This window comes from Periplaneta americana, chromosome 13 (genome assembly GCF_040183065.1).
Source record: "Periplaneta americana isolate PAMFEO1 chromosome 13, P.americana_PAMFEO1_priV1, whole genome shotgun sequence".
Taxonomy (NCBI): domain Eukaryota; kingdom Metazoa; phylum Arthropoda; class Insecta; order Blattodea; family Blattidae; genus Periplaneta; species Periplaneta americana.
The window spans coordinates 154,244,240-154,256,579 of record NC_091129.1 but is presented as its reverse complement, the minus strand read 5'-3'; the positions used below and the strand labels follow the sequence as shown (position 1 = coordinate 154,256,579).

General features: G+C 36.2%; 1 protein-coding gene across 1 annotated transcript; it reads left to right on the top strand.

Moving 5' to 3' along the window:
* The first annotated feature begins 546 nt into the window (after window positions 1-546).
* Window positions 547-2,469, top strand: LOC138711664 (protein atonal-like). The gene has a single exon (XM_069842796.1). The coding sequence runs from the start codon at window positions 764-766 to the stop codon at window positions 1,805-1,807; it is 1,044 nt and encodes a 347-aa protein (XP_069698897.1). The 5' UTR covers window positions 547-763; the 3' UTR covers window positions 1,808-2,469.
* Window positions 2,470-12,340: the final 9,871 nt, after the last annotated feature.

Genomic DNA, 12,340 nt, shown 5'->3' with positions numbered 1-12,340 from the left:
CTGCAATTAAGATCTGGTCGTCAGCAATTTTAATTAAAAAATATTAAATCAAATTCAAGGATTCCTTTTTACATGAAAGGTAAATGATCTGGGAATGTACCTCTGTAAAAGAATGCAGAAAATAAAAACCGTATTGTTCAATAAAAATTATAAATGCTAAAGTGGTGCGATATAGGCAACCTTACCCTACATGTTTTATTGACGCCACTACAGTCGAGGATCCTGGCCGCTCCACGCCGCGTCTACCGCGCGCTCTAGTTACAGCTCTGTTAGAGCGGCCGGCGACCACAAAAAGTACAACAGGTAGGAGGCTCCTCCCCTCCCCGCTACGAATTTCATTCTAGTAGCCCTGGTAGCCGTGGGCGCCCCCAGGTCACGTGACCGTAGCGGTCGCTTTTAATTGGTCAGGAGGCACGCGCTATTGTAAGGGCCCCAGAGGGCTGAAAACTAAGCGAATGAAAGGGGAGGGATCGTGTTTCAGCGGAAGGAATCAAGCGAGGCGATATAAAACGCTATAGCGGCCGCTTATGGGTTTAGTACCGTGCTGGTTGCCAGGGGAACGCGCTGCAGCCGTCAGTCGTCCGCAGGAGTCGTGGATCTCTCACGTGGCCGCGTGTGACGTCAGTCAGTGCTGTGTGATTATGTGTTGTTGTAGCGATTTCTCAGGCGTCGAGCTCGGACATTCGAGGAAGTGATTTGTGCTTTTAAAAGATACAGAGACTGACGGAGCCAGTGATAAAGAGCGAAAAAACTTTAATCTGTGATGGCCGCGGTAAAAGATATGTTCCGTTATATTTACCTATGCGGTAATAAAGACAACAGTGACACTACATTCTTAACGACGTCTACTGAATCAGCAGTGCTACCACCATCTCCTCTTCACCACCTCCAGCACCACCATCCGTCTCAGACTTACCTGTTACCACCCCTCAGCTCTGATACGTCGTCGGCGTTCATATCGTCTTCCTTGACGTCGACGTCACCTCTCCCGTTTTCCTACCCCACGACACAATCGCCGAAATCATCACCTAACTTGAGGACTTCGAACATAAATCACCGAAGCTTCGATAATCTCTCTGACGGCTGTCACACACCAAGTCCTGACAGCTACCGTTCTACTAGTCCTACGTCCGACGTAATGGAGCAACAGAATCATCTGCCGGTGCTTCACAAGCAGTACACCCCTCTTTTGCCACCCTTGCAGAACTACCCTTCATTCCGCGGGTCTGCAACTTCACAATTCACCAACGTATACGAGTACAACAAGACCTACCAGAGAATGACACCCGACGAGAACATCAACAACAATGCTCTAGTTACGTCTTCGGGTGAAGCTGGGAGGGATGTTAAGAAAGGTAAGGGACAGAACAGGAAAAGTGTCGTGGTGACCAGCAACAGCCAGAGAACGTTCAAAATCGCGGACGAGAAGGATTCACTGAAAGTTAAGAGTGATGAATACAGTGGTGACATGTTAGACGACGATTGTGACGAATTCGATGATGACAGTCTGATGCAGGATAGTGGTGACGAGTCCTTGTGCCAAGACGATGTCCAACAGGAGCAAGGCGGGAAGCAGCATAAGTCGAAACGTCGGTCAAGCAACAAACTTGTCAGTCCAGTGATTATGAAGAAGAGACGCCTTGCCGCCAACGCAAGGGAGCGCCGCCGAATGCAAAACCTCAACAAGGCCTTCGACCGCCTCAGAACGCATCTTCCGTCGCTAGGCAACGACCGCCAGCTATCGAAGTTCGAGACGCTGCAGATGGCCCAGACGTACATCACCGCTCTCAACGACTTGTTGCAGTGAATGATATATGTGCCGGACTGCAGATTCTCAGGACTATGGCCATTAAGCGCGGTCGTGCACTTAGCAGAGCGGATCTGATAATGCCACCAGCTTTTCGTTGAATGCAATGCAGTGAATTTATGCAATGTAATTAACAATTTATGTTGAAGCTAGTGATATTTTAATTGCTCATCAGGTTAGATAACGGTAGATATACGAGATGTCTGTGTGAATACCCTTGCATGCATTAAGTGTTGGCGAAGAAACGAGAGACTTTAATGCTGGTATAACACACGTGCCGCGTTTGAGCGGACTTACAGAACATTTGATATTACTTCCTAGATGTTTCGATACCACTTCGTAGTTCATATGAAAATTTTGATGTTGAGGAAGAAACAACATTTTCCTTGATAGATGATAGATTTTATGTATACCTACGTAAGAAGGCTTAGTTGTTGATAAATTGTATACCTCTTTGTACAGTAGATTTGTTGTGTACATTTGATAGACTTCCTATTTTTGTTATATATATGACAGTTGGAAAATTGCTCAGTTTTATAAGACAACGTGACAATTTCTTCTTTTGTGTAAATAAAATTATTTCACTTCTGAAGTAGATTTGCATAGAGTTATGTAAGTTGTGTTTCTAGACTGAAATATATATAATTATTTAAATAATAAAATAAGATATTTTAAAGATGTTTCTCAGTATTAGAATTTAACATATAAAGTTCATGAGCAATATTACCTAAATATCGGCATTCGTTTGAAGTTCTTACTTCACTACTCATTGTAATTAAATAATAAATGTTTAATTTAAATCTGCACATAATTTTTGTAGTCAACTGTACGTTTATTGGCGTATTTAAAAAATTTACAATTCTCACAGGTGCCAATATCTGGGTACACGAAATGTTTCGCGTAAACCATGTTATTTTGTGAATATCATTAATTCGAAATTGCCTGTTGAATAAATTTTAACCATGTTTAACTTAATGTGAATTGTTTTCAATTTGATCACAGGGATAATAAATATGAAAATAGCTTCAATTTTAATTACAGTGATAGACTCAGAATACTGTAGCTTTTTCAACAGAGAATATTGTAATATTCAGAACTCTGCTTGTATGAGTAGATCAAACGATAACATTCATAAGTACAAATATAACAGAGCGGGGTTCTTTTCCCGACTAAGAATTGGTGAATTCATCTCCTCCTATAGAGTTTAGAAAATACAATTAGGTAGTTCTATATAGGCGTCTTTTTAGCGGACTTCTACTTTCTTTGTAATATAATTAAAATAAGATATTCATTTATTTCTAGTGTAGCTATATTAAATAGCAGAAGTAAATCTAAATACTGTAACTGAACATTGCTTCAAATTACACATTCATAAAAGAGTTATATATGAGCCGTTGAGAGCACAAGTGGTGTAAGTCAAAATTGGGTAATGAGATTTAAAGTAAAAATTCTGTAAAATACAACGCAAAGAGCTATTAATATGTCCTTCATGCTATCCACTGACTACTAATAGTTTAAATAAATTGAATATTAATTGCCACTTTGCGCTATATTTTACAGTATGTTTACTTTAACCCTCATTACCCATTTTTGACTTACACCACTTCTGCTCTCAACAGCTCATATGGTGAACCGCAAGTAATGTCATTAATTTCATGGGGTTATTCTTTGAGATATTTCAGACAAAAAGGTTTAATACAATTTTAATAGTTTTTGCTTCCTTTTCGAGATAAAAATTGTTTTATATGAAACATTTCATAGCGTGTTTTGGGAAAGCCATTGATTTAATTCCCAATATACTCAGTCTGTGTAAAAGAGCAATGTATTATGATAATAATTTATTGAAAGAATTTGAACTTTGTCCTTCAAATGTGCAGAAACTTGATGAGAACAAATGTAAGTCTTCGTTTTGAAAAAAGAATTTTAGAAAGTTACATTTGTTTGGATCAGATTTCTGCACGTTTAAGGGACAAAACTAATAGGCCTTATTCTTTCAACAATTTATTGCCATAATACACTGTTTTCTTAAATTATCTGAGCATTTTGGGAATTCAGTCAGTGGTTTTTTTTTTTTTTTTTTTTTTTTTTTTTTTTTTTTTTTTTTTTTTTTTTTTTTTTTTCCAAAACACGATATGAAATGTTTCACATAAGACAATTTTTATCTCGCAAAGGAAACAAAAACGAGTAAAATTGTATTACAGTTTTGTTTGATATATTTCAAAGAATACTCCCTTGAAATTAAAGACATTATTAAGGTTAACCATATCTTATATTAGTTTCTTGTATTTTCAATAACTCAATAAATGGAATAGATTTACTTCTGTTATTTTATATAGGCTACGTTATAAAATACATTAAATACTTTATTTTGGCTATATTACAAAGAGGTGGGATGTCCGCTAAGAAGACGCCTACAGTATGTACCAAATGATATTTTCTTAACTCCGAACGCTTTATAAGGTTGGTTCACAGTCGCACCTAGGTGCCAGATAATTACAATTGCCTACATGTAATGTATGTATGTATGTATGTATGTATGTATGTATGTATGTATGTATGTATGTATGTATGTATGTATGTAGGCCTATGTATGTATGTGTGTATGTATGTATGTAGGCCTATGTATGTATGTATGTATGTATGTATGTATGTCAGTGGCGTAGCATGAAATTTTGAGCAGGGGAAGCTAACTCAAGTTGTCTTTCATGCAATACGAGAAAACGTATTACAAAAATACAGTCTTAAAATAAATAGTAGTCAATGTCAAGTCAGCAGTCGAAGATTGGTTGGAACATCGTAAGTAACACCAATAAGGCATGACCTCAAATGATACGTAGTAAAATATGATTTCACGGTTTACACATATCTCTAACAAATAGACACGTATACGTATAACATTAGATCACTCCCTGTCATACTTAGAGGAATCACAATATTAGTATCATTACGTAAGTATGCGTCTATCTTTTGGTTGTGTCTTTCATTGACAGCAAGAGAGTCGGTCATTTGTTTGTTTTTTAAATCACACTTTTGTTCGTAAGTCAGTCTTGATAATACAATTGTCCTAAAAATTCAAGTAAATTAGTGTCAGGAATTGTTATTTCGCTCATTATTTATTATATCAGCCACAATGCACACTAACACTTCAACTGAACACAACTGACGAAAAGGGATAACTCGGAAACTACTTATTTTAAATGTTAAAGTTAGCTTCTTGCGAGCCTTGCGACTAGGGTAGTTTAGTTAGAAAGGGATGGAAAATCTGCGGGGTGGATTACACAGAAGAAACCAGTCTGCTTGGAAGCTGGTGTGTGCAGGCTTCTTGTTTACTGCTGCATCACAAATCATCCTGAGCTGCCGCATCACAATATTTAACGCATTAAATATAAATTCTATTAAAATTAATAAATAATTTTCTCCATAAACTGCAGGTTTATTATGAAATTATTATTAACTGGGGAAGCTGAGCTTTTTAGCTTACATTGACGCTACGCCACTGCTGTATATATGTATGTTCGTCATGGTACAGTTTACTATTAGTTCATTTCGAACTTTTACAGGTTTATAGTAGTTGGACACAACGGAACTCCTATAGCCTGTAGTCAGCATGATGTCTGTTTTTCTCTAGGACTACACAGAATATTCAGGCAGGACTCGAACCGCTGTTCTCCACTTCTACACAGTGCTGAAGCTGATTGATTCAGGTGCTATTTACTTTGTGGCCAGCTGTTTGTACGGTGTAATCCCCGAACGATAATACGTTGGTGCCAACTTCAGGGTTTCCCTTAATATCAAGGGTTGGGGAAGAATAAAGAATTCTTTAGAACAGTTCTGTAACAGAGCAGTTACGGAAAAATATGCATAATCGGAAAGCTCTGTTTGGAAGTTAAGTTAATCCCGAACAGGCAGAAAAGTTACTTGTAGGGTTGAGTTCACCTCGAAGATGATTCTACGAGTTATTTCTTATCGAATTCTTTTATTCTGGTGACAGCGTTGAGTGATGACAGTGTTGTTTTTAGCGATTTTATTCATTCATTCATTCATTCTTCATTTTTATTATTTATTCATTCATTCATTCATTCATTCATTCATTCATTCATTCATTCATTCATTCAATTATTTGCTTATTTATTTATTTATTTGAAAGTACATAGACATGTTATCCGTAATTAAACAAATAATAGTAAATATTCCGAAGTAAATAACTTCATTACAAAAATAAATAATACATAAAGAAAAAGATAATGCTTACAAAAAATGTTTAATATGTACAATGAGAAATTAAAATATAATGACAGAAACAAGCAACTACTTAATAGCTAGTCATATTTGGATAAATTTGTTTCTCAAATATACCATCTGTTCCCATAAATAAATTAATAGTATTTCATAAATTTAAGTTATTGAAAAGAGACAACATTCTAATTAGAGGAAGAAGGTTTTTCTCTAATAGGCTTCCAGTCTCTCTTAACTGTCCATCCCAATGTCAAATATTATTTCGTGTGGTGGTTTTTCGTTAAAAACGCGACGAAATCACCTCGTAAACGAGTCACAAATTTTGCCAGCCACAAACCAAATTGCACTTTTATTTGGACATCCATCTTGTGTGTTGTTGACCTGGTTGGCAAGTTGGTATGGTGCTGGCCTTCTATGCCCAAGGTTGCGGGTTCGATCCCGGGCCAGGTCGATGGCATTTAAGTGTGCTTAAATGTGACAGGCTCATGTCAGTAGATTTACTGGCATGTAAAAGAACTCCTGCGGGACAAAATTCCGGCACATCCGGCGACGCTGATATAACCTCTGCAGTTGCGAGCGTCGTTAAATAAAACATAACATTTAACATCCATCTTGTGTAACTGAATCAGAAGTTTTGGAAAGGACTTTCTTCCGAAATCACAACAGCAATCAGGTCTCCATAAAAATGTCCTTATTCCAGGAATGTGCTGTGAAAATTGTGCAGCTTCTGTACATCTTATGATCCATGGAGTAATGTCATTTCTTAACAGAAAGATGTATTCCAGTATGAGCAATGCAATAACGTTTGTAACTGACTTTATCAAAAATGATCGATTTAATTAATTGTAAGAATTAAAATTACTTCATTTGTTCGATGATAACCGTTCTTTATTTCCTTCAGTGCCTCAAACCTACCGACGAAAAACTTTGAGAGTTTTATTTTCATCTGGCACCAATATTACATTTCTACTTTTATTTCTTCAAAAATTATAATCCTCTGAAACCCCACCATGACTTTTGGGATACAATGTACCACTGATTACTTTGTGTCATGTCTTCATCTCAAATAAAAAAAAAAAAAACTTTTTTCACAGCAAAAAAGAAACTACGAAATTTTGTATCATATATATTGTACTATTGTGAAAGATTTTAGAGAAACAAAACACGGCTATATCACTATTAACAGAAATTTAAAATTAGATGTAATAACGTTTGCAGATGATCTTGTTTTACTAGCAACATCTGAAGATAATTTTCAATGGTCAGTGCATAATTTAAATTTAATAGCTCAAAAATATTCAATGGTAATATCCATTAACAAAACAAAAAAAAAAAAAAGCCTTTTGTGGTAAATACCCAACACCATGCAAAATTTGTTTAAATAACACAATTTCGGAAAGAGTTAATCAGTTCAACTATTTAGGATATAAACTTTCTTTTGTTGAAAATTTGGATTTATCAGAGAAAATTGTAAAATTCAACAAATCAATGGGCATTATTAATAGAGATTTAAAACCTTCATCAGTACAAAAATCAACTCGTACTCGTCTTTATCAAATAATAACTCTACCAGTCTTAAGTTATGTTTTGGGAGTGAAGCGTGGACTATAAGGACAAAAGATGGAAGCAGACTAACAGCTTGCGAGATGAGATTCATTCGCCGAACAGTTGGCTACACTAAATGGGATCGGAAGAAAAATGAAGATATCCTTCAAGAACTTAATGTGTCATCAATACTGGACTATATCTCCAGATATCAGTTAAACTGGAAGGAACACGTCTCAAGAATGGTTTCATCCAGGATCCCTAAGGCAATAATGAAGTATCGTCCAAATGGGAAACGGTCACTTGGTCGACCTATGAAAAGAAGGCAAGAAAATAGCTTTTTCAGGCCGTAACAGTTCTTTTGGGACTAGTATTTGACAGGATGATGATGATGATGATGATGATGATGATGATGATGATATTGTACTATATACATAGAATTTCATAGATCTTGCATTAGATTATATCCTGGCACACAAAATCACATTAGAAATGTGTTGTTGATTGTGACAACACTAAATTACGGTATTTGATGGAGTCTAGATAGGGAAGTAGTGGGTACAGTGAGACACAAAATATTAAGACATATGTATGCAAGTGATAATTCAAGTATTTTTAAAATCAGGTGCAATAGAAATAGACATTAAAACATGGAGTATAATAATACATAAACAAAAATGTTAATAGATAAAGGACATAATATACAATACGTGTTTGTCAAAAAAAATGCAAATGTCTCACTGTTCCCATTCAGGAGGGTACAATGAGACACCACAGTGTCTATTAACGGACATTGAAATGATTTACATTTATTTCAAAAGAAAACAAAAGCTTGCTGTCTCTTTATCTTGACATATTCTGTAGGCTTATGTAGAATCATTTTGATGTCTGACTTCGAAACCATTGAAACATCTGGAACATTTGGAAAAGTGAATTTTCCATGACATTTCAAACTTTTGCGAAAAAATTAAATGAATTTTTGGTGACAACAAAGCTTATAATTATAAGAATTTAATGTAATTCTTTATTATTTTTTAACATTTTCTTAAATTTTGTGAATATTTTTTTACTTATGAAACCATTACAATGTAATGTATCCATTATTTTAAACTACAGTTCCTAAATTGGTTACTAGTACGTTCATTTTTAATGTTATTTATTGGTAAATGTAATATAATTACAGTTTGTTTTTGCAAATCATTGGTACATGGGAACAGTGAGACGTCTCAGTGTACCTTTCAATGGCATGTCTCACTGTTCCCTTTACGGATAGTTAATTTAAAAATGACGCCATCACTTCAAAATTGAAACAAGAAAGACGAAACTTTGCCAAACATAATCTCAAATACCATAGTATTAGGTAACAAAACATTCATATTTCTGTTTCCTTTGTATATCCAATATAACCTTTATTAAACACAAACCAAAATTTTACTTCTAGAGTGAAAAATTACGAATTATTTTTTCATCACTCACCTTTATAACTAGAATCAAATCGAGAATGAAAATACTGTTACTTTACTCATGCAACATACAACTCCACTGTTACCAACATCTCAACATCAAAATTTACCATCTAATAAAAAATGTCTCACTGTTCTCCCTATCTTACTGTACCGACTTCTCCCCTGTATTAGGGTACGTACACGTTGGAGCAACGATAAACGATAAAAGAAACGATCTAGCGACGCTTTGGTATTATCAAAGAATCAAGTGTTCATATCGAAGCAACGAGGACGCGGGAAGCGAACATTTTGATTTATCAGTAGAAGATATTCTAAGCATCCACTTAATGAAAGAAGATATATAGGAAAAATCAGCTGCTAAGTTCAAGGTTAATGTAACTTAAATACGTACAAAATTAAACCAGTTTCTCATCTCAAAGATAGTATAAATTCGTTGTGTTGTGATTGGTTCTTGTGATCACATAACATATGACCAATAAATACATAACTAATCAATTTGCCAATATCTACAGTAATTAATTTAATATGCCGAAATAATAATAAATCGATTAATATTCGGATATATTGACAACCACAGATAATTATACAGATTAATATTATCTTAATCAGAGATCATATAAACGACAAGAGCGAAGAAAATGGAACTTTTCTTTTTCGTCGCTTTTATCGTGTATCTTCGCTTTTATCGTTACTCTAATATGCACACCTCAATGACAATGCATGCTTCAATTCTCCCTGATATAGCATCGCTGCTTCTTTTATCGTTTATCGTCGCTTTTATCGTGTATCTTCGCTTTTATCGTTACTCCAATATGCACACCTCAATGACAATGCATGCTTCAATTCTCCCTGATATAGCATCGCTGCTTCATTTATCGTTTATCGTCGCTTTTATCGTGTATCTTCGCTTTTATCGTTACTCCAATATGCACACCTCAATGATAATGCATGCTTCATTTCTCCCTGATATAGCATCGCTGCTTCTTTTATCGTTTATCGTCGCTTTTATCGTGTATCTTCGCTTTTATCGTTACTCCAATATGCACACCTCAATGACAATGCATGCTTCAATTCTCCCTGATATAGCATCGCTGCTTCTTTTATCGTTTATCGTCGCTTTTATCGTGTATCTTCGCTTTTATCGTTACTCCACTATGCACACCTCAATGACAATGCATGCTTCAATTCTCCCTGATACAGCATCGCTGCTTCTTTTATCGTTTATCGTCGCTTTTATCGTGTATCTTCGCTTTTATCGTTACTCCAATATGCACACCTCAATGACAATGCATGCTTCATTTCTCCCTGATATAGCATCGCTGCTTCTTTTATCGTTTATCGTCGCTTTTATCGTTACTCCAATATGCACACCTCAATGACAATGCATGCTTCAATTCTCCCTGATATAGCATCGCTGCTTCTTTTATCGTTTATCGTCGCTTTTATCGTGTATCTTCGCTTTTATCGTTACTCCAATATGCACACCTCAATGACAATGCATGCTTCATTTCTCCCTGATATAGCATCGCTGCTTCTTTTATCGTTTATCGTCGCTTTTATCGTTACTCCAATATGCACACCTCAATGACAATGCATGCTTCAATTCTCCCTGATATAGCATCGCTGCTTCTTTTATCGTTTATCGTCGCTTTTATCGTGTATCTTCGCTTTTATCGTTACTCCAATATGCACACCTCAATGACAATGCATGCTTCATTTCTCCCTGATATAGCATCGCTGCTTCTTTTATCGTTTATCGTCGCTTTTATCGTTACTCCAATATGCACACCTCAATGACAATGCATGCTTCAATTCTCCCTGATATAGCATCGCTGCTGCTTTTATCGTTTATCGTCGCTCCAACGTACGTACCCTTATGAGTAATCAGGAAGGGGTGTACACTCCTATTGATCATAGGTGGTCTCTCGTTGGTTCTATTTTGTTTCATAAGGCAGTGAGTCGTTATGAACGATTTTTCCCTGGGAGTCTGACCAAATTAAAAATTGTAATTTCATAATAAGACTGAATAGTCCTACTCGTTCCCACTGTGCCTCAAGCAGTGTCCTATTGCAGGTAAAGAGATTGGGTTGTTGGAAGTGGATGGAGAGTTGATCCTGTGCCCTGCAGCCAGAGAAGCAGAACGTCACCCAGACTGTAATCTGCATTGTATTAAGAGCAGTAGACAAACAACGTTCTTGCCGGAGTTAAATGTCTAACCATATCTTGTCATCACTTCTGGATTATTGTTTTCCATATCTTGTATCACCTTGTCACGAACTCGAAGTTTTCTGAACGTACAGCTCCTCAGTTCAAGTATTCATTTAGAAGAATCTATTTGCAGATAATCTACATGACAAATATAAATTATATTTTATGCTAGATATTTTTCTTTGCTGTGGTCGTGCTGGAGAATCAGTCCCATTCCGAGACTTATTGTTACTGTAGGTTTCGTAACAAGCTGTTTTTTACGGTGATGAGTTGTTAGCCCTTCGCCCAACTCCCAAGCTGGAGAACCACCCCTTTTCGGCTGTCCACGACTGCTTATTCAAAATATAATTTCTAGAAAATCCACAAACGATTAGGGAAAACACGGGAATTCTACTTGAAGCAAGTAAAGAGATAGGGTTGGAAGTAAATCCCGAAAAGACAAAGCGTACGAGTATGTCTCGTGACCAGAATATTGTACGAAATGGAACTATAAATGTTGGAGATTTATACTTCGAAGAGGTGGAAAAATTCAAATATCTTGGAGCAACAGTAATAAATATAAATGACACTCGGGAGGAAATTAAACGCAGAATAAATATGGGAAATGCCTGTTATTATTCGGTTGAGAAGCTTTTGTCATCTAGTCTTCTGTCAAAAAATCTGAAAGTTAGAATTTATAAAACAGTTATATTACCGGTTGTTCTTTATGGTTGTGAAATTTAGACTCTCACTTTGAGAGAGGAACAGAGATTAAGGGTGTTTGAGAATAAGGTTCTTAGGAAAATATTTGGGGCTAAAAGGGATGAAGTTACAGGAGAATGGAGAAAGTTACACAACGCAGAGCTGCACGCATTGTATCCTTCACCTGACATAATTAGGAACATTAAATCCAGACGTTTGAGATGGGCAGGGCATGTTGCACGTATGGGTGAATCCAGAAATGCATATAGAGTGTTAGTTGGGAGGCCAGAGGGGAAAAGACCTTTGGGGAGGCCGAGACGTAGATGGGAGGATAATATTAAAATGGATTTGAGGGAGGTGGGATATGATGATAGAGACTGGATTAATCTTGCTCAGG